Source organism: Poecilia mexicana, unplaced genomic scaffold (genome assembly GCF_051168715.1).
Source record: "Poecilia mexicana isolate PSO_F unplaced genomic scaffold, ASM5116871v1 scaffold_7, whole genome shotgun sequence".
Taxonomy (NCBI): domain Eukaryota; kingdom Metazoa; phylum Chordata; class Actinopteri; order Cyprinodontiformes; family Poeciliidae; genus Poecilia; species Poecilia mexicana.
This window is the reverse complement of record NW_028263376.1, coordinates 8452904-8476773: the sequence shown is the minus strand read 5'-3', so window position 1 is coordinate 8476773 and position 23870 is coordinate 8452904. Positions and strand designations below refer to the sequence as shown.

The 23870-nt window shown below is 42.3% G+C and overlaps 1 protein-coding gene across 1 annotated transcript in view; it reads left to right on the top strand.

Annotated features, from left to right (window-relative positions):
* Nucleotides 1-12234: 12234 nt before the first annotated feature.
* epha2b (eph receptor A2 b) overlaps nt 12235-23870 on the top strand; it is a 30025-nt gene continuing 18389 nt past the window's right edge. Inside the window, exons 1-3 of the mRNA XM_014969868.2 lie at nt 12235-12762; nt 13336-13415; nt 14923-15571. Coding sequence (XP_014825354.2) covers nt 12678-12762; nt 13336-13415; nt 14923-15571 — 814 coding nt within the window. The 5' untranslated portion in view covers nt 12235-12677. The remainder of the gene's footprint in view (nt 12763-13335; nt 13416-14922; nt 15572-23870) is intronic.

The window sequence follows — 23870 nt, the reverse complement described above, 5'->3', positions numbered from 1 at the left end:
CTCCGCTGCGCTGACATTGGAAGTTTATTTATTGTCCGCTGCCAGCAGGGCAGGACCGGGGCAGACCGGTGGATCTGAATACGGGTTTTGTACAGTGGGTGGGGGGGGTGAAAAACAAAGAGCTCAGTGTATCAGCAAATTAAAGCTTACACTTAAGCTAAAAAAAAAAAAGTGACATTTTTTAGTTTTCCTTTCAGAACGATTGGAGGAAAAGGGTTCTAGAAAAGAGGAGTTTGAAGAACAGGAGGAGCATATTGGCAGCTGACCTGTGAGCTAAAACTAAGAGCTGATGCTTCACCCCAACAGCTGCCATGCTTTGGAGACCTACAGAGACTCTGGATTTTTGGAGTGAGGCTCCAACATCTTAGAAATGTTCATTTGTCTTCCCCAGAGGCTGAAGCTAACAGGTAGCCTGAGATGAGTTGAGACCGAAACAGATTTCCAAGGTGTTGAAACGGCTTCGGTCTCAAATACGTTACGCAAACAACATCCATTCATCGTCTTTGCACTGTGGAATTATTACCATAGAAGCCGGTCGGTGATTGTTTTACTCAGGAAGTAGAGTTTGGAGGCAGTGCGCTGCCAGTGATCTCCCTGGGTGAAACATGTAATGCAAACATGTAAGGTCGGATTCTTACCTCCCAGAATGCACCTCTGTCTGTTCTAGAAGCTAGAAGGCCAGTGCAACGTAAATTTCGTCAGATCATCTTTTAAAGAGCATGCTAACTGTGCAGTGATGCTCCTACTCAGAGGGCCAAAGACACAAGCAGACAAAAATAATGACCAATTAGACGATGAGCGGGATATGAACCAGGAGGCTCGGCTCTGCTGTTTTCTACATTTGAATAGTTTATACTTTGGGGACCACAATCATAGTCTGGTGAGAAATGCATTAATTCTTTCTGTTCTTTTCTTCTTCTCCTCATCTGAGTAGACAGGGTGTAGAACCGATAGAACCGACACGTTGTTGATCCTTATGATTCTGTGAAAATGGTCATCTCTCTATTTGTCCGAGTGGCTTGCATTCATGGAGGTGGAGAGGTAGATAAAGGACTGAGAAGATTTTCTTTAAGAATCTCTATTTGATATAAAAAAAAATGTAAATATTGTAAAAACTAAAATAGCACATTAAGTGAACACTATGAACTTTTAATCATTTTTACTTTTGTAGGTGGTAGCTCTTAAATGCAAACACTATTTTTCAATGTTTGATGCGTGTTTCAGGCAGGACTATGAATGGTGGTGCACCTCCTCCATCCTCCATTAACAGGGCAAAAAACCAGTCTGTCTGTTACCTCATGATGAATGTTTCATGATCATTTGAACGTTTATGACAAAGACAGTTTCATAAACTGCTATGAAAATCAAGTGAGAGTACCTTCAAATGCTGGTGGATGATGTTTATAGACGCATATGACCACAATTTCCTTCATTATTGTTATTTCCATCCATCCATCCATCCATCCATCCATCCATCCATCCATCCATCCATCCATCCATCCATCCATCCATCCATCCATCCATCCATCCATCCATTTTCTTACACCTATCTCCAGCTAACGTTCCGGGTGAGAGGCGGGGTAAGCCCTGGACAGGTCGCCAGTCTGTCGATTGTTATTTGTATATCAGGTAAAATCATTTTGTCTAATCTGTTTAATCTAATTCTCCTGTTCTGTCCTTATATTAAATGTCAAACTCATGGAGAAACATCTGCAAAGTGCACACATTGGATTGGAAAATGTATCTTCACATAATTTTTTATTTTTAACTAATTATGAATAATTTCTTCAGATGTCCTCAGATTTTCCCGTGGACTTCTCTGTTTTTTTGTTCCCACTCTCCATCCTATCTGATATCAGCAAGGGGCTCAGTGGGGTCATGTGGAACTGAGTCAACAGGTGGCTTTCAATGGAGGCTCTCAGGCGCCCGGGGGCCCCTTTTCAGAGACTGAAGGTTGTCCCTCCCATCCCCCCGGTTTTCCGACACCCCCAACCCCAGGAACTCCTGATCTAAGACGTGTCTACCCAACGAGCTTCCTCAAACCTCCACAGTGGCCTTTGGGTTTGAAGTCACTCGATATGAAGGAAGGAGAGAAGGAAGGAAGGAGGAAGGAACCAAGTGCCTTGAGGAGCAGGTCATTCTACTTCAGTGAGCAAATGGGAACATCTGCCACTCCGGTTTTGACCCAATAAAAACCAGAAACAAAAGTAAACAAGAAAAAAACACTCGAGGCATAATCTCAGACTATGTTTCAGCCCCAGGCATTGGAATGCTGGGATACTGTTGTGATAAGGAGTTGAATGAGAGGCACCTTGTGATGGCTCTGCCATTCCCCCCTGCAGGCAACACTGAGATTTTCCAAGGACAGTCGGATCTAGTGAGAGGGAGAGGAGAGGTTGGAGGGGCAGGAAGGAAGAGGAGGATGAGGCGATTTCACAAAATGTTTTTTTTTTTTTTTTTGTCAGGGTCATGACTTTGCTTGATGATTAGGTCAGCTTCTGGATCAAGGAGATGTTACTGCGATAAAGGAAGTTCTTAATTTATGGTGCAAGCAATCATATGATAAAGCATGAGTTATGAGTTTAGCCTGATTAAAACCAAGAGAGGCCCTTACTCAACCAGAAAAAAAGTTAGAATTTCTTTCAAAACATCTGAACATAATATAATGACTATTTAGCTTCTGCTGAATGATTCAGCTAGAGATTTTCAGTTCTGTAGTTTAGTAACAAGAGGCTATTGTGAAGAGATGAGAGTCTAGTGAACGGCGGATACAAATGCTGGCTCAGGTCCAGAGGCGGAAAGGCTTTGGCAGAGAGAAATAAAAAGTCAGTGTGAACTAAACCCAAAGATGGCGTGATCAAACAAAGGAGCGTAAACACACTGCGACCCCGTATCTCTCTGAGAAGCCAGAGGGCTAATAGAATACTCTGAGGAGTAAATCATGTGCGCAAGACAAGTGTGATCACTCGCAAATAAGGACCAGATGTGAGGGAGGCTGAAGACAAGACAAACTGAGACAATCAGGGAGCAAGCTGAGTAAAGAAACAAGAGATCCAGATGATCCAGCTGAAATTATGAAGACTATCAAACCATAAATAAAATATGAATGCAAAAAAAAAAAAAGATGTAGCAGATAGACTTAGGAATCCAAAACTATCGCTGTGACTCTTGAAAAAGTAACTTTAGACTTGTGAGAGAGCAGACTTTTTGTCGGTGTGGCTGGTCAACGTACTTTTTATACTCAGCCAGGAAGGTTTTGAATAACAGGTAAAAGGTTTGACTAAAAAATATTGCGTTTCAACCAGAAGATCTAGAGTCACAGGTGGTTGTATGTATTGTATTTTATTATTAAACTGAATAAGTTCCTGCCTGTATCCTTTGGTCATGATTAGTGTTGAAGTGTCTGACTAACACAAACTGCAAAAAAGAAGATCTTCAGCCATGTCGGCACCTTGATCATAACATCGTGATTGATAGTTTTGAAAATATATTATAATAGATTATGGAATAATACAGCATCTCTTACAATGTCTATAAATCAAAAAATGATAAAATCTGCAGATTTTATACAACTTTGATTATAGCATTTTCAGATGGCAAATTCAGAGTTTAATTTCAACAATCTCTACTGAAAACGTCTTAAGTAATCTTTGCAAAAATAAATGGATGCTTGTCCAAATAGGACACAGAAAAACACAGATTGTACTGTTACTTTTAGTAGGCCAGATAATTATATTATTTTACATAAAAGGCTCTGCAAAAACATTCAGGGAGCCTCAACTCTTCCAAAAACCTACTGGCACAGTCCTGACCAACGCTGGGAACGTTGGATCACATCAGCCCTTAAATCACTGCTCTGGCTTCCTGTTTGCACAACGAATTGACAGAAAAGAGAATTTGAAAACTTGTTGATATTACACAAGGCAACACATTTTCTTGGACCTGAACACATTTCTGAGTTGCTGGTATGATGAAGCCAGTAGCTCCTGTAACGTAGTAAACAAGAGGGAGTATTACTTAGTTTCAATGCTTTTCAGCCCTGAGATGTCCAGAAACTGTTGATTTCTTCAGATCAAGACTCTCTTTTATTTAATAAGGTATGTTGAGTTATGTTGTGTATGATTAATGGTGGTATAATAACAAACTTGCATGAATTTGGATTTGGCAAAAAAAAAAAAAAAATCTGAAAAAATCAAAACAGTTTGTTGAAACATTTAAAAGTGAAGTTTCTTTTCTTTTTTTAAGTTAAATAAGAAAATTCAATCGTGTTATATTCACATAAACTAGAATTACACAGGTTATTAGAAATCTCAACATCAGAACCATTTTTATGTTCATATCGACTTTTGCTTCGTTCTGTTTTGGCCCTGTTACCACTGACTTCAAAGTTACAGACCTGGTGGAAAGAGTAAATCGTGTCAGAGTGAACTAAAATTATTACCGTTTTGGCAAAATAATTGGCTTATCATCACTTATAAAAATTATTTTAAAATTTTGAATTTGTTTAATACAGTTCACCTACTGGCACAGAGTTGGTATTACGGTATTGTTGTTTATAATCCACATTATGCACACTCCATATATCAAGAAATTGAAAGTAACTTAGCATAATACCCAAAAGTGTTTGAGCAGTTCAGTCAAACACTATTGCTAGTTTTTTTTTTTTTTTTTGGCACAGCTGTTATTCCACATTTCCCTTTTGTTCAACAAAGTCTTTTTTTCTTGCTCTTTGTTCATAAATACCAGGTTTAGCCACTGTCTTACCTGAGCTGTGAATCCGTTCAGCTGATTCTCTGATTAACAATCTCCTGATCCAGGATCTCAGTCTCGGCGAACAGCCACGTCTTGCTAAGGTAAGGTAATTTTATTTATATAGATTTGTATTTGTATCATCTACTTTCCATTTTAAGATAAAGGACCGAGCAGTGTGGCATCCGATATTTAAATCTTAGGATATTGTTTTATAACTGTAAGTTTCTACCAAATGAATGACATAATCCAGGCGTTCGCTCACTCACTCACTCACTCACTCACTCACTCACTCACTCACTCACTCACTCACTCACTCACTCACTCACTCACTCACTCACTCACTCACTCACTCACTCACTCACGTCGGTGCCAATTTCTCCCCAAGCAAATGATTCTTATCCACCCTAGTCTCTAGGAAATGGAAAACAGGACGCATCAGGCCTGACAGCAATCCTTGATCGCGCTCTGGTTCACTTTGATTTAAAGGCTGCTTGTCAAGGTGCCAACTGCAGCTACACAGCAATTCACTAAAAGCTGTGTTGCTCTGCAAGCTTTGACACTTTTCCAACCAAACTATAACTTTATGTCTCAGCCGTCATGAATAAAAACATTATTCTCCATCGGTGTGTGCTTTAGCTTAAAGTTTGTGAAGCGAGAGGTCGCTTCTGAATGGTGAGACTGTTTTAGCCGAGTGTTTTCGTAAGCTCTATCCAAGGTCAGTATACCTCGGCCTTCACAACTTTCATTTTATCTGTTGCTTTTTTAAACAGCATCCTATAGGACCACCTACTTTATGGAAATATAACCCTTGCGTGCCCTTATCGAGAGCTGGCCATCTACCAAAAGCAATAACCAGCAGACTACCAAGTCCGTTTCGGCGTAAACAGCGTTAAATGTGTTCCGCATTAGCGTCGCTGACAAAAGATATACAAATCTGAGAAAAATAACAAAACAGGAGATTAGAGTTCCCGTCAGCTGTCTCTGGATGTTGCCCCTCCAGCATTGGCCTCTTTAGCTGCGTGAAATACAAATGACCACAGCAGAGCCTGCCGCGCACGCATGGTTTATATTACGAGTCCACACGTCGCTCCGCACATGCCCTGCAGCTTCCCGGCTTCTCACCTCAGTACACACACACACACACAGCAGGAGAACGTTATTGCCGACATTTGTTCATTGCCAAATATGAACAAATATATATATATATATATATATGTACACAGCCAACAGATGTCTTAGTTGTTTGTGGATTTGTAGAACTTCGAGCTTACAAAGAAGCGATGGGTGCCGCGGTCGCAGGCCGTTGAGAACGAGGTGAAAACTCAAACTGATTGCTATCTGGACGGCAAACTGTGAGCAGCCCACGCTGAACACAAAACACACACGGATTCTTAGTCATTTGCAATTCATCTGCACAAACAGCCTGATGTACTTTGACCCCGCTTCTTAATTCCAGCCTCACCGGCTGGCTTATCAGGTAGCAGTAAATCTCAGACGAGGCAGATGGAGTCGCTTTCTCATGCCACACTGACCGGTGTGCCGCGACAAGGTTCAGGTGCTGCTTGTTGTTGTGGGGGGTGGAGACGAGGACTGTGGGGGTATTTCTTTCCAGGAGATGTAGGAACCAGGGTATCTGTCTAATCAGACTCACAGATGAGCCTGTGTTGCGGTCTCACATGTTCTGGCCTGGGTCCACTCTTGTTGCTCTCTCTAAGTGTGTGTGTCTGTGGGAACAAAGGCCCTGCTGTTTGCCTGTCCACCAGTGCCACTGTGGTTGCTTTACACCTGTGCTTGGCAACTCTCCCAGCACCCCCATTCCTACAACACACACACACGCACACACACACACACACACACACACACACACACACACACCCCCACACACACACACACACACACACACACACACACACACACACACACACACACACACACACACACATCGCCCCACTCTAACTCCCCTCTCCCCTCCCACTCCCTCAACCACAAAACCCAGTCCACTTTAGTTCTCAGTTTACATCCTGCATTAGCTTTTAGTTCTGCACTACAAAGAACAATACATATTCAACAGCCGTATCAGGTTGGATAATGCACATGCGACCCCCTCGGGCAAATCTTATCACTTATATCAATGTGGAAATTAGATAATGACACAGTTTCTTTTCTCTTTTCCGCCCGGCATTGTTTTTTAATTTATTTATTTATTGTATTTATTTATTTATTTATTTTTGCAACATCTTGCACCGCTCTTCTTTAACGGAGCCCTGAGCTCACAAATTAGGCCACAGGTAACTGATTTTTAAATAACATTTCCACAGTTTCTGCACATGTTGTTTTTCTGAACTGATTTGCTGCCTGTTTCAGTGTTTAACAGTATGCACATCATATACATTTTTGAGTCTCTTGGATTGTGAGTTTGATATGTGTATCTCTAAAAACTGCTCAGTCATTTCTGTTACAGTCTTCACTAACACTGCTAAGCTTATTTTTCATATATTGTTTTTAAGACCAGCAACAAAGACCAATATATTTGTTACTGGTGTTACACCTGAATTCCCCCCTTACACAATAGAAACAATAAAGGCTGTTTCTATTCTATTCTATTTCTATTCCATAGTTGTGTAAGTGGAAACCGGTTACCCAAACTTTCAAGAAGTAAATTCTAAAAAAGAAAAAGTGCCATGTGTTTGTATTCACCTCCTTTTACTGCTATGCTAAATACAACCATCAGGGGACACAGCAAACACCACATTGCACTGTAAACGCCATCCACTTGGTGAAACATGGTGGCAACATCACGTTATGCTGGTGGTTTTTCAGCACGGGAGACGGAAGACGGTCAAAGAATCACCTTACTAGTACTAAAATGCTAATTTACGACTCAAACAGAGATACGCTATTTTAATTTTTAGTACAGATTCAGCTAAAGAAAGAGGATCAGACTGTCTTTGTGGCAGGCTGCTGGTAGAGAAGTGAGCCAGGATCTTTGTAAAGCTGCCTGTTATGTGAAGACACAACATTGAGATTAGGAGATGTTTTTCCCTGAATGATTCTTGTGGATAATTAAGGTATCAAAAAACACACACACACACACACACACACACCCACACACACACACACACACACAAAAAACAGTTTATAAAATTAGCGCAAAAGCTGCCTACGTCCAAAATTAACTTTTGACATGTCATAGAAAGTATGTCCGGCAGCTTGAAAGCAAATGGCAAAGAAATGGAGAGAGAATTAAGACTTTTGCACAGTACCACAGCTCTGGGTCTGCTTTGGTGGAATTCCCCCTTTTGTGAAACTGGAGCCCCAAAAGGCATCGGGGGAGCATGAGGGTTAGGCTAGATGAAGGGGGCGTCTGAGACCAGCAGAAGCCCACTTCTCTTTTCTGGCGGAGTCAGCATCACAGGTGTTAGCGAGCAACAATGCATGTGTGTGTTTGAGAGCAAGTGGGCCGTGTCCAATCAATGACACCCAGCATTGTGATCGTCTATTGGTCGGGGGGGGGACTGGTCCTCAAAGGTAAACACAACCAGGAATAAATTGTTGGTAACCACGGAAGAGGAGTCGGAGGCGACATGTGAAACATAGCATCTCCTTATCCTTACTGGGGGGCTTTGCTCAATATTTTTTTGTTTCCACAGTAACTATGTGCAAAAAAACAAAAGTGAGGTAAAGACATTTTGGCAGCAATTCCTCCCTGTGACTGTTGCTATGTAAAATACTTTTTTCTGCTTGTTCATGTTCACACTGGACTCCCCCATTTTCACTCCCACGTAGCCTCCAGAGACGGGGGAAAAAAAAAGTAGATTAAATCTTTTTTTGGTTCATAACTTCACCACAGTTAATCAACAGGCCTTGCAGGGTGCTGCATTTTTGGGATATTTCCCATGAATTATGACCAAGCTATCAGTCCGCCAGCTGTACCGTGGAATTTTAGTATTCAGAGATGCTATTATTCTTATATGAATACATCTCTCTCCAGTTGTCACAATGATTTTACTTCTGTATGTGTGGATGCTCAGAACAAAGGGGCATCATGTAAAGCAGCCCCGGCGCCCCTTCCCCTCCTCAGACCAACTCAGTGTGGCGAAATGGTCTAAATCAACAACCCCATGCAAATGCATCTGGTACCACACAGGCTTCCAGACAGGTGGGCAGCTCTCTAACCAGTCCACTTGTGCCTCCAAGTGCCCTCATTTGCCCTGTTGAACAACGAAGGTGCTGCAAAAAAAGGGAAGGTGTTTAAATAGGAAGGTGTAGAAAGGGGTGAGGATTGGAGGTAGAGTAGACGTCGTTGCGCTCTCTTCTTCATGTTACACGACCTGCCATGTTACAACCTGTCGTTGTCATGTTGTAACATGACAACGACACGTTACTGTCCTGTCACTTAACGTGTTCTGAATGACATCACCAGCTGCTGGCGAGTATTGATAATCCACCTCATTTGCTTTTCCCACTCCTCTTTTAGTCACAAAGTCGAGCAGAGACGTATGTTTTTATTGTTAAAGGTGTTCTGTTTGTTGGTTGGTTCAATCATATTTTTATTGTCTAAAACATAAGTGTGTTTTCTTTTTTTCAATTTGAAAGGCAGTACCTTTTAAATCACTACAGTTGTACCTCGGTACGTTTGTGGATAAAACATATAAATTGCTTAAGAGTCCAGATGTAGAATGGAGATGAGTTTCTTCATGCAAGCTCTTTTAACATGTTTAAGAAGATGCTTAAAGCCAGAAAATAGATAAGTTGTGCCTTAGTAATGTTGGTAATTTTAAACATATATAGAATTGATAGTTGATTTTGATCATATATCCTGGATACAAGACGCTGAGAGGAACTTCCTCCTGAGGGTGCTGGAGATGTATGTATGTATGTATGTATGTATGGATGGATGTATGGATGGATGGATGGATGGATGGATGGATGGATGGATGGATGGATGGATGGATGGATGGATGGATGGATGGATGGATGGATGGATGGATGGATGGATGGATGGATGGATGACTGTTAGAAAATACAATTTGGAGAGACCAATTAACCTGATAGTCAAGGTTTTGGACTGTGGGAGGAAGCTGGAGTCCTCTTAGAGAACCAATGAACTCACAGGGAGAACTTTCAAACTTCATGCAAAAAGACTAAGTACAATTAATTCACTTCTGCTAATTCATAATTTAGAAAACGAACAGATCCAACGTATGTACATAAACACATGGCCTGTTTAATCCAATTGTATAGACAGATTCCAAGTCACGCAGAGACATTCAAATTCATTTCCAGTTAAGGTCATGGTGGCTATCATGGTATACTTTGGCACAATGTCAATGTTTGTCTAAATTAAGCAGCAACAAATTGCTGGTTTCTGGGAAATGAAGCACTTACATAAACAAAGCTGTCCTTCGACAGGTCCAGTACCACACCACCCCCCTTCTGGCCTCCCGACATTCCACCAGTTTCGTCACCTTCTCTGTCATCACATGGTCCGATACCCGTCCCCAGCCCCTCTACAAGCCTCTAAAACCTCCTAACATCAGTTTCCATAGCAACCAGAGCTTGTTACGGGAAAATGCAAATGAGGTCTGGAAAATATCCTATCTGGACGAAATGAAATTGTTCCTTCTGGCCTTAATCATCCATGAGGATGATGGTAACCACAGCAGAGGCCCAGTTTAAATAGCTCTGATGACAGACACAAAAGTTGAGATTGAAAAAATATAATATCAAAAATTAAAACCTGACAAAAACAAAATCTCAGCCACTCCACTCCGCTCCAGTTCAACTTTAATTGATACTTTGTGTTTCCCGCCCTGTAAAGGTCTCTTCATGAGCTGATAGACATTGGCAAAGAAGATGTTTCTATAGAAGTGGAGGAGAAGAGGCTTTGTTTCTTTTACAGATGTAAAGGAGACCATATTCCTACATCAAGGGTATTTTACATCCAAAGTTTCGGGTCCCTGTTTGGAATCATTATCCTAAGATAATTGGACCACTGATTGAATATTGGCAAGGTGTGTGACCTGGATGGTTGTGTCAAAACCAGACCTGCTTGGTCTGCTTCACATTACCTAAATAAGCGCAAGGGAAAGTTAATCGCCATAATGGAGATGCATTTAAATGTGAGTCATTTCTGAAGCGATGTAACTGGTAAAAGAACTGGCTTGTACAATGGATAGAAGAGTGGCCCACTTTTGACCACATGAAAGGCCTTCTCTTGATCTTCTTCGGTTTGGTGATCTGTGTCAAGTAGGAGTTGTGTCATTACCTTCTGCTGTGGACGTTTTTTCTTTCTTGGGCTGCTGATTTCTTTTTTTTTTTTTTTTTCCATTTGTGGCCTAACTAGTAGCACAGGAACATCAAAAGGGAGTGTGAGAAACATCTACTAGTACTACTACTATTTTAGTAGTGTTATCTAGTAAAATAGCGTAGACAACAGGCCCATTAAATGTGGTGTACGTCTGCAACCAGACTCGATTTCTTAAAAGCTGAAAATGTCTTTGAACTGATCCTGTAAAGTTTGAGTGACAAACGTTTAGGGAAATTCGTGGAGACAGAGCAACTCATTGTCCAACTGGTTCAGTGAGATCTGCAGGCTTACCGAAGGATTTAGAAAATCTAGACATCCAACGTAAAATGTCTCATGTCTGTTTACAATAAGGCACCTCGACTTAAACCAATAAGCCTCATGAACCTGAATCTATCTCGGCTTGTTCCAGCATGTTTCCAAATTTTTAGGAATAAAAACCTAAGGCATGATTTGCATCCAGCCTCTTTTACTCTAACATCCACAAATAAACGTGGCAGAACTGCACATCTGCTGAGCTTCTCATACAAACTACAATGCTCTTAAAAACAGTTGTAAACGGCTTCATAGGAAAAACACTGTAGTAATTGTGTGGTGAAAGGGGAGTGTCAAAAAGGGCAGAAAATACCCAATACACCCCTTTGAAACCAGTCACACAATCATGGAGAGGAAATGGCAAACGTGGAAGAATGTGTGCTCTTCAATTGAGAGCAGAAATTGACTTACTGGGTCTTATAGAATACACTATGAGTAAACAGAATCTTAAACTGCATATCAGGCTGAACACATGGTGATGCACTCTTGACATCTGGTCAGAGTTGATGGGAAGATGATGGGTGGCGCAAAGTACAAGAGAATCCTGGAAGAAGACCTGAGTTGAGACTTGGGGCAGAGGCTCCTCATAGCAGGTTCAGGACCCTAAATATCTTAAACATAACGTCCAGACATAATCACAAAACCTGACTGAGCTTCAACAATTTTGCAAAAACAAAACAACCAAAAAAAAAACGTGCAAATTTAGTTGATATTGCACTGCAGTAAGACGTGGTTCTAAAATATATCAACTCAGAGGTTTTGAATACTTTTCACGCCACACTATTCAGATTTTTACACATTGTGATGGTCTATCACACAGTTCCTAGAATTGATGGAAGCTGTGGCATGTGAAAGTATTCGAGGGCTGATCAGAGTTTTGCAGGTCACTGTGTGCCTCTTCGCTTACTGTCGGTTCATTGCACATCTTTGCTTCTTTCGTCAACGTGTGCAGGTGAGAAATGTGAAATGTTCAACAGTCCTTCAAAAGTTTCTCAGGCGACGCGTTCCGCCTTCCAACCACCAGATTAAAAAGAAAGAAAGAACTCATCACCAACGCCGCCACCACCACACCTTTAACACACCCGCTCACACCGACGCGCACGTACGTATACACCACAACTGGAGGTTACACGTGCACGCGCGCGCGCACACATTCCAGCGGGCGGAGTCGGTGACGCGCGCAGAGGCCGTTTGTGAATGAGCAGCAGATCGGAGCAGCAGCCCTCAGAGCAAGCTGAGTCCCAGCCAAGCGACGGGAGCAGAGCAGAGCAGAGCAGAGAGGGGAAAGAAAAGTTTTTTCCAAATGGATTTCCTCGGTAGAGTCCGACATTTGCTGTTCTCATGTGTGCTCATTAACGGGATATTGGTTACCTTCCAGGCTAAAGAAGGTAAGTGTCCGCTTAAAAAACAGATAAGCTTTCAAAATAACATCTATGTTGAAAAAACGCATGCCACGCGGAGAGCCTCCTTGCAAGAACTTTAAAATAAAGAAAAAGAAAAGAAAAAAAAAAGCAGGAAACATTTTTCCTTTACTTTTGCAACTGCTTGAAAGTTTCAGAAACTTTGATTGTAACTTCGGAAAACAAACAGCAACAACCGTATAAGTGTTGTTGGGTTCAATTTGTTGCTTCTCTGCAACCTATTATTCCTAAGTGAATTGCGACTCCGCTTGTGCGCTCCGATAACTTTTAACAGCAGCAGGTGGGGAGTTTCTACTGCGGAGTAAACTAAGCTGATATTTTCTTGATTTTGCCTTATCCTCCCAAAGTCATCCCTTTTGAATGTATCAGATGTTGCTTTATTTGTCATCTTCCCGCACCTTTTGTAATGGGGTCAAAGTTACTCAGCAACACAGATTTCAAGCAGGCTCAAGTAAAAAAACAAAACAACAACAAAAAAATAAACAGTTGTAAGTCTTGCAAGTGTTTTCGATAACTGATTTTGATGTTGTGTCTCCACAGAGGTGCTTTTGGATATGAAGGCAACTGGAGGGGAGCTGGGCTGGCTGACTTGGTCCCCAAACCAGGGAGACAGATCTGGGGTGAGTGTGGTGCTCTTTGCTTCTCCTCCACGTTTCCAGCTGTAGGAATTTGCCTGAGGATAGATCAAAACTCGCAGGAAGGGACTCACTCAGCTGTACAGAGAACATTTTACGTAATTCTCTTAAAATTGCTCCCTGTATATGTATATGTGTGTGTGTGTGTGTGTGTGTGTGTGTATACACATGTGGGTTTTCTATAAAATCTGCCAGTTTAAGCCTTCTTGAGCTGGGATAGACGAGGCAGTGAAGGTACCCTATCAGGAGCTGCCTCCACAGCATGTCTGGGCTGCTCCAAATCACATATAGGCGGATAGAATAGCTGCTCCCTCTGAACTGGGAATACTTGTGGCTTCTTGTGGTTTCGAGGCTCCAGCTTCAGAATTGTATGTTAGAGAGCAATTAAGTTTTAAAGTTTGCAGCATGTGGTACCTCTTTGCCGAGAGGAGGGGCCTCAGATGGAGCGAGTCAAGCCAGGGCTACCTTTTTCCTTACAGCAGGGGAAAATGTCTGCATTTAGGGATGAATCTCTAATGCTGCGGTTGTCTCTTTTACCATGAGCGGAGCAGAGACATGTGTTGCCTTCCTCCATCATGTGGTTGCGGAGTAATTGACCGGTCAGGCACATGCAGATTCACTGTAAATAGCCTCATTTCATGTGCTGATGACTCAAGAGCATGTGCAGGCACGCCGCTCAGCGGTTCACTCGACTTTCTCAGAGATGTGTAGCAGCTCGAAAGAAGGTCCCTCTGACACATTAGTTTCACTTTTTTCCCCTCTCTAATATGTTTCAGATGTTTGCTGGATTATTTCGCGTTAGCCTTACGGGCCGGTTGTAATAAAAGGACGGGGATGAGTGTTGGGGGACGGGGGCGGGAATGTTCCACCAGGTTGTTAGCAGAGGTGTACATTCTGCTGTTGTTCATCAAGTTTATATGCAGACCCACACACTTCGCCAGCAAAGCACATTCCTTTAATTAATAGCACAGTGGCTGCATGCAGAGAGCCAACCGCAGCTTCTGCCTCCGTGGGGGCCGTTTGTTTCTCATGAGCCAAGGTTAGACGTTGCTGTCACTTTTTCTCAAACATATTTGTGGCAACCAGTTTTCATGCAGCAATGCTACCCGGGAAGGCTGCCAACAAGTGTGTGAGAGAGACTGAATGGGAAATAATTTTGTCTCTTTGCAATGTCAGAAATGCATTGTCAACCAAAGTCCTTCTTGTCCGTGATAGTTTTCGGCTTTGGAGATTTAGAAAATGGATGTCCTTGTCTAAAAAGAAATGCTGTATTGATGTAAAGGTCTGTATTTACCCTCGTGAAGAGCCACGGAGTTCTCTGCACACGCTCTGTTTATGTTTCCTGCTTCAGATTACAGTGGCCAAACCCTCTTGGTTAAATGGTCGCTCCTTTATTTAGCTATCCCCTTAGTTTTGGTTCAGCCCCACATGGTTAGAAGCAATCCAGCCTGACTACCTCTAACCTTCTTCGGTTTTCGTGGTTCTGTTTCAGTGGGAGGTCACCCAGAGAACCCTGAACGGCTCTCAGTTTTATACCTACTCCATATGCAACGTCGAGGAGCGCGAGCAGGACAACTGGCTGCGCACCACCTTCATCCAGAGGCGTCCGTCCGTCTCTCAGGTCTTTGTGGAGCTTCAGTTCATTGTGCGTGACTGCAACTCATTCGATGGAGCCTCGTTGACCTGCAAGGAGACCTTCAACCTGTATTCAAGCGATGCGGACGCAGACGTGGGCACGGCCTTCCGTAAAGGTCAGTTCAGGAAGGTTGCCACCATCGCTCCAGATGAGATAACGAAGAAAAATGACATGCGCATCAACACGGAAACAAAAGTTGTGCAAAGCTTGTCCCAGAAGGGTTTCTACTTGGCCTTCCAAGACATCGGAGCCTGCATCGCTCTCCTCTCTGTCAGGGTGTACTACAAGGCTTGCCCGGCCACAACAAAGAGCCTCGCTTCGTTCCCTGAGACGGTAGCTGGAGGTCTCAACCAGCAGCTCAAGAAGGTCTCTGGGAAGTGTGTGGACAATGCTTACAGCGAGGACTTACCCCATATCTACTGCACTGCGGAGGGAGAGTGGGTGGTTCCAGTCGGACAGTGCCAGTGCGATGCTGGGTTCGAAGAGGTTGAAGACGCCTGTCAAGGTAAGCCAGTGGCCTTGAAGAGTCTCATGTGGAAACGTTTTAAATCACCTCCAGTTTTGTTGCTTTTGTTCCCATAGACACAGACAACTGGTGATCTTTTGGATCAATAGTTCTCCAGACTTTTTAAAAATATTTTGAATTTTTCCTGAGGGCTTTCTTGCTTTTTTTTTTTTGTTATCTCTGACCAAACGTCCTTGTGCAGTGGACAGTGGAGGATAAAAGAAGTGCCATGTCTGAAAAATATTTCTACTACATTCTGAAAGTGTCTGTAACACTGTGCTATCTTTGGTAATTCTTGTCAAATTGAACTGAAAAAAAAGAAAAAAAAAACAGAAACAAACTGTGTCATCGGCACAAACATTTACTTTGTTTTTGAATAGACATAGAAAATCTAACATTTCCTTCCACATACAGTGTGAGTGTGTGGTTAAAAAGTTTATAGAGGTGCTTAAAGGGTAGTGAGGTTGATCAGAAAGGTTAACAAATCCTGACTTTCAGTTTTTTAAGGCCAAATTTGGATGGAACAACTAAAAATGTCCAATGTCCATGTATTTCTCTTGGTTCAATAAAGACAACCTAAAATTAAGACAAGTTCATGGACATCCGGTATTTAGAAGGTTTGTAACAAAGTTGCTTATTTAAACACCTGATTTCTCTGCTAAACCATCTGCTGTTTTTTAAGCTCAGGAGCTTTTTATGGTGAAACAATTCATACATCACAATCAAGTTGCAAAAGACGTTTCTTTAAAAACTGTCTGGCATTGGACTTGAAATGACTTAAGAAAAAAATCCAAGTACAAAGTACAACTCTGAAATACTTAAGAAAAGCTCCAGTAACTATTCATCAAGATCATCAGGAAAGATTATAAGACAGCACGGCTCCTTTGTAGGAAATATTTCACCAGAGGAAGAATGACTCAGGACTTTGATCTGTACTGTACGCTATCTTGTCCTGGCAAATTCGATGCAATTCCATTTTACTGCGGTTTTTTTTAAACGCTCAATTTATCTTTGCTTTAATTACCTGGGGTTATAAAACATACCTGTATGACAAATATTTATCATGGGTGCTATTATCATATCTCAGTGGAATTCTGCTCTCGGCTAACACCAGCTCCCCCCGCAGTGGGAGGAATGCCAAGCCCTTCTTCAACATGTCCTGGCGTAATCCCTGACCCGAAACTGATACGAGTAGGAAATGTGCATTTACCTTTCGGCTTTGGCTCCAATTAGCTGTTCTCTCTTAACGGCTTGCAGAAGCAAATTGTAACTCTTGGCCTTTGGTGTTACAATGGACGCTGGACAGCATGAAGCGTGGACCTAAATTTTGGCCTCACCTGCATTGTCCAATCGCTGCGTCGTGCGCTTCGACTGCGGTCTATTAGTGTCATATCGCTCCTCATCGTGGCCGATCATTGAGGTGGCCTCCATCTTTAACGGCTCCTTCTGCTCTCCAGCCGAGCTTCAGCCCGTCTCCGTCCCTTGTTCTTCCGGCTCCTTCAGGCTTCCTTCCTCCCATTCGAGCGTCAAAAACCTTATTTCGTTCGTGTCAAATTAAACCTTCTAATTGCGACTTTTTCGCTGTGTGTGTCTCTCCAGGTTGAAATGACGTAAAGTTGGAGGGGACAGGAAAAGGAAATTACGATTAATTATTGTTGATACAATATTATTAGAAAATGTTTTTGTTCTGTCTTATTTTTTGACCAACAGTTAAGGCAATAAATATTCTTATATCTGGCAGATTTGGAACTAATTTCCATTCAGCCAAGAAGTTTCTTTTATGTGGAAAATGAGAGAGGCATCATGTTAACTATCACAATATAAAGAAAACAGTTCTTTTGTAGAAATTAAAATAAATAAATTCAAAAATGTATCACCCCAATAATAAACCCTGGAAAAGTGTTTTATAGTTAAATCCCTTTTGTAATTGCTGACCAGCTTTCCACTGGAACCATTAATTTTGGACTTTACTGTATTTGGCATTATTTGTTCTATCTGCATTTAAGCAAAACATTTTTCAGTTTAATTCCTATATACAATTTATTCCTAAACATTAGTTTGTTTAGGCAAATGTCTTAGAGTTTGTGCTTTAGGGGTGCACTGATTTTAATCGGCACAGATTTTCAGTGATTGGCCGATACCTGCGTCTTATCCACCGATCTTATCTACCTCGGCAAAGGTCTGAAAATCAACAATTGTCCTCCTCTGCTCTCCGTGAGAGAGGTTTGAATGAGAGACCGGCTCATGAGATCATGTCTGCACGTTTGCAGTTAGCAACAGTCGCACCACTGTTGCCAACTCCACGGCTTTCTTGCTATATTTAGCAAGATTTCAGACAAAAAAAAGAAAAAAAAAATTGGTATCGGCCAAAATCGGAATCGGCAGGTCAGGCTCGGTAATCGCTGAAGAGCCAGAAAACCGCAATCGGAGCATATCTGTTTTTAACAAAAATATTCAATTTGCTTTCAAATTACCTGACACAAACAAAACTCAATATTCTATGTGAACACAAAAAAGGCCCGTAGAGTTTTACTTTACTCAGCAGCGTCTTGCTCTGCTTATCTGTTACATATCCTGAACCCTGGTAAATGAGTGTCTTAGTCTTTGACATCTCTCGGTGCATAATTTAGAGCTTATTGCATCAGGTGATTTCCTGTTCTCTCGGTATCGTCTGCTCTCTTATCTCGACATGAGCTGGCTTTGGCAGAGCAGCCATAACTCAGGCCTTTGACTTTGTTCTGTTGTCACAGTTTGCGCTTTACTGACTGTAAAGGAGACCTTCATTGTAGCGAGGGAATACGGCTGATCAAAGCGAGGGAGTGGGGGCTACTGTACGGTGATGGATTAGCATCTTCAAGGCGGATGGGAGGAAAAAGAGGGAGGAGGCCTGGTGAAGCTGCCGAGCCTCACTGACTGCTCATAACACGCAGACCCAATCTGAGCCCCTATCCTGCCGGCTGCAACTATCTCTTTATCCCCCAACCCACCGTTACTCCCCCTTTGTTTTCTCAAACGCACCGGAGCTGCAGCTTTTGGTGTGTGTGTCAAAGAGAGAGAGCGGCGTGTGAGGGCCTGTTGAGATCTGCTCCGCGACAAAGCACACAAAGCCATGCCGTCAACCCCATGCGATGTTCCTCCTTCAGTCTGCTCTGTTTACGCCACATACACTTGCACGACTTGAAAACAGAAATATCTTTTAATCATCGTCTTAGAAAATAAATGCGTAAGCGCACGTTTGGACAGCGGGTATAAAAACGTCCCTGCTGACATGTCCAATCTCCTACTTAGATTTAAGCTGGATAGGAAAGCTGAGGTTTTCTGCAGTGGGTCATTTTTTTTTTTTTTTTTTTTTTTTTTCTTGGAGATGCGGAAGAAAAGCCAGGTGAGATGATTAGGGAGGATGGCAGGAAGGAATGAGGGGGAGAAAAAAAAAGCGAGGGCTTGTGTTTAGAGGAGGGGTGTGATGTTTTTTTTTTTTTTTAAGCGGAGAGAGGTGAGGAGCGGAATGCAAAGGTAGGAGAACAATGAAGTGCTGTGTTTCCCCGCGAGGCCGACAGATTCCACCTTCTCTCCCCCACTTTACTGGTACATTCCTGATCAGTTTGCTGAGACGGAGCCTCCCAACATTACTCCAGACCTGTGGAATTCCCAGTGAACGTTGGCGATGATGGGAGGAGCGGGGATGGTGGGTGGTGGGGAGGTGAGGGAGAACAGGTCCGGGTCAAGCCCTCACATTAAAACGACTAAACAAACAGAATCCCTCCAACCCCACAAAAAAAAAACAAAAAAAAAAAACACACACACACCAGGAAGATTCCCGGTGACAGGTCCGAGATGCATGAGGACACAAGTGGATTTAGATGGACATGAATCACAGAGCTGCAGCGCGGAGCCAGGACGAATGGTTCCAAGGGCTTAAAGAGGAATATCCTACAGACACGTAGTTAATCATTGCCTCCCCCCCCACCGCTTCTTTCCTGAACGGATGGCTGCTCTGGGGTGAAACAACCACAAAAACTTCCACTGTGGTAGTTTTTTTTTTTCTCCTCTCCATATTTAGGTTGAAATTTTCCATGTTCGGCCATGTTTTCACTCCGTTTTATAACTCGTCTCCCCCGTGGGACCTGCTAAAGTAAAGATCTGTGACTTCATCTGGTTTCTGTCTCCGTCTCCTCTTTGCCTCTCGGAGCGGCAGTAGTTCTGGCGGAAGGATCGCTCGTCTCTCAGAGCTTCTTTCTAGGATATTATTTCTTTCTTCCCCCGCCCCTTAAATGTTTTTGCTTAAGTGTAGATTGTTGTTTGAAACTGTCTTCCCTGGTGTTCACACACACACACACACACACACACACACCCGCACACACATGCAAACACACACACTGTTGTCATTGGGTGAAAAGTCAAAAAAGATAAAACAGTTGCTGCGCTGCAAAGACGTATAAGAGCTTTGCAGATTGTAAATCATAAACAAGTGGAAGTAGCAGGGCACAAACTGGACCTTTTGTTCTCTGTGACATTATTACAGATGGTGTTTATTATATATTCTTATGCAAAGGCACGACACTCGTGATTGATGGAGAAACTCAAACAGGCTGTAATTACAGCGTCTTGCAAAAGTGTCTCTCACGTTTTCTCACATCACATTGCATCACACTCAAAATTCATGGAAAAGGAAGAATGAACATGCAGTGCGCAGTCTAGTGACAGAAACGGTTCTTCTCATAATCAATTCTACACAAATTATACCATAGAAAACGTAATAAATTGCTAAAATTAGCTTTTTTTAATTGCACGTTAAAAAATGTCTAAGTTCCAGAACATTTTGGTTAATGAACGACTGGAGTGGCAGGCTGGAGGCTGTGCCAAACCAAAACAAAGCCGTGAATTATTAAGAAATAGAATATCGGTTTTAAATATTTGCCCCACACAAAATGGCGTGCATATGTGCCCAGCCCCATCAATAAAGCCTAATGCAGTTAACTGCCTTCAGTAGGCAAATAAGTGGTAATTAGAGCTCACCTATGTGTTAATGACAGTAAATCCAACTGCTCTGTGAAGGCCTCAAGTGTTTGTAAGAGAAAATCAGTCAACAAACAGCAACACGAAGACCGAGGAACAAAGCAGCAGACATGTCAGGGAGAAAAAAAAACCTGTTTGCTTAAAAAAAACACTATACCAACCTCTGTATCTGTATGGTGCAACCGCACACGTAGCAAGACGTGGCTGTCTAAACCAACAGATCACGCAAGCAGAGCATTAATCTGAGAAGCTGAGGCTTGTGGTAACCGTAGAGGAACTTAAAGGTTCCAAAGCTCAGGTGGCAGAGCATCTCTTAGTCATGCGCTGCACAAATTTGTCTTTTATTACCCTTGTGAAAGAGTTGCAGGACGTTGCACAAAGCAAACAAATGGAACATGGTTTAGTCAGATGAGACTGGAGTTTTAGTTTTCGGCCCGGGTGTAAAACTCGGACCGGTGGCACGTCATTTCCATGCTGAAGCATGGTGCTGGCTCCGTCATGCTATGTTGGTGCTTTTTTTTTCAGCAGGAACAGGGAAGCTTGTAGATGGAGACGTGGATGGAACTAAACTGGAACAAAGTGTGTTAAGGGCAGCAAAAGACTTGAGACTCAGCAGGACATTGGGTCAGATGTGCAAGAGTGTTTTAGGACAGCTTAATAACAGGATAGAATTGCAAGCCACACTTTTCAGTCTTCCAGTCTTCTTCAATAAAAAAAAAAAATCTAAACCGTATATCCTTTGAAATCTACGTTACAATTAAATGCTTTGTGTTGGTCACCTAAAATCCCCCAACCAAAAAAACACTGGAGCTTGTAAAACCTGTAAGTGGTATGAGTTTGTTCCAGTTAATAAACACTTTATTGACACGATTTAAATGTTCTTTCCTCATTCGTCTTGCTGGGACATATTTCAGTCCCTAATGTGAATTTTTCCATCTACTTTAAAATCTGTTGTACAAACAAGAATCTATTTTCACGGAGCGAAAATAAACAGTGAGCTAAATGGTGTTTAACTTTAAATAATTTCCACTCGTGACTCACTCCGTTCCCTTCCTTCCCCTTAATCCACCCTGGCACAATGTAATGACTGCGTGTCACCCCTCATCTGGATCTGCACCAGCTGATCCACGGCTTTATTTCTGTTTAACTGTCCCGGGCCCACACCTCGCCAGCTCCCCCGAAAGCCTCGGCAAACAGGCCGTAATCCAACGCCATGGTTGCACAAGGCTCTGTTTATAAACGAAGACACGGTTTGGGAGCGTGGAGCGCTCCCAAACCGGCCTGTCGGTGGACTGACCGTCCCTCCGGATTCCAGTAAGGTCGGAGCTCGCCAAGCAGCTTCCAGTAACCAATTTTCTCCTCTCCCACTCCTTCCCTCGGTGTCCGTGTCTCCAAACTCGTCCTCGGCTGATGTAAGGAACAGTTGGTGACTAAGCTAGCATAGCTACACGCTGTGGCGAGTGATTTGTATGGGTAGTAATTGACTTGGGTGTGTTTGGTCTTTTTCAGTGGAGTAAGTACTGGTTCTGCTGGCTTTTTTGTTTTTTTCTTTTTTCTTTTTTGCCTTTGTGTAATCTCTCTCTGCCCCTCACCCCACATCCTCCCTGTCTCAGAGGATTCTTCTTGACTATTTTAATTTTCTGCCTCTCAACTTGTATTTATTTTGTAATTTCTTATCTCAGCCACATTATTTCCAGGATTATTTTCGCAGCGCCATATGCAGTTTACTCCAGAGGCGCACACTGTTGTGCAACCAACCCCCCAAGTACAACAAGCTTCGATACAAACATAAAGCTTTTTCTTTTTTTCCCCCTTCTTGTTTCGTGTTCACATTGCTCGTGGAATCACACGGAGGCTGTTGTTTTTGGCCAACACGCAGGTCATGAATATGACACCAGAAGACTTTAAACATCCCGTTTCACATAGCCCTGATGGGACTATTTAGACTGTGTACGCTCACAGTATTTCTGTCTGATAAAAACAAGTCTCACTAAGTGACTTGTAAAAATAAATAGGGGCAAAATCTGAACAATGCTGCCAATCGGGGAACAGCAGCCGGCTGCTTTCACATGGTGGCTAAGGCGTAAACATTTAGTTGGAGGTACAAGTGAAACTCTAGCCATTTGTTTGTGTTTTTTTTTTTTTTCTTGATGAACTTGACAATCGACGTGAGAAATTGGACCGCCTAGAAAAGTCTTTCATGTCAATGATCGAGTTTTAAATTAAGGCCTGCATCCGAAGCTGGTGAGTTCATGACGATTGAAGAAACGCCTTGCGCAATTTTTAGTTTATCTGATGTTATGCATGCAAAGAGACGCGGCAGTTCTCCTGGAGATTGCAGTGATTCGATTTAGCGGGCTTAAGGTGGATTTCACAGAACGAGAATCATCTCACTCCACCCGGATAATCCCTCCCACGCTCAGAATTTTCTGCTCCACCAATCTTCCCTTCATTCTCTCAGCCTCTGCAGCTGGTCACAGAAAAGCAGAGTCACTGCCTTATTGGACAACTCGAAAACAGTTTTGATAGACAGGCCTTTTTTTTTAATGCTACACTGGCTCTGAAAAAACCACTGAGATTACTTTGAAAGATCACATATCTCAGATGTTGTGCCAAGTTAGTTTACGACTAGCGAGCTGATCTTGCGGGAGTTGGTTAGATTAATGGGGGGTTCGGTTGGGTGAGGGAAGGGGGTTCTTTCAAGCGATGACATGCTGTATCTTGTTAGGCCACATTTTTACTGGAGAGTACAGTGCCAGCTTTTAGAAACGACAATCAAAAAAAAAAAAAAAATGGAGTCTGTGATTATCTAGTATTGATAACAGAAAACTGTATCAACAGTTCATGGCTTGGGAAAGTGCAAACACCATGGTGAGTGTGACATCCGAACAGATTAATTTTTGATTAGATTAAATCTGATCTGATGGCAGATTTAGGGGAGAAATGTTCACCTTTAGAAACCTTTGGTCTCAAATCACATTCTGAACGAAGCAGCCTGATGATAATCGACAGTTTAGAGTAAAAAGACTCACACAATAGATAAAAACCCCAAATCTATAGAAACACACAGAAACAGTAAAATAAGTGCAAATGTAAAAAGTGTATAATTTTATACACTTTTTACGGTGTATAAAATTGTAGCAGTTTGAGGCAAAAAGCTTGTGGTAGCCTCAACTCAACCATTTTTATACGTAGAAATCTGGAAATCAGCAAAAATGTAAAATAAATGCGCAGTAAATTAAATAGTAGTTACTGAGTGCTTAGTGCACTAAATACCTTAACC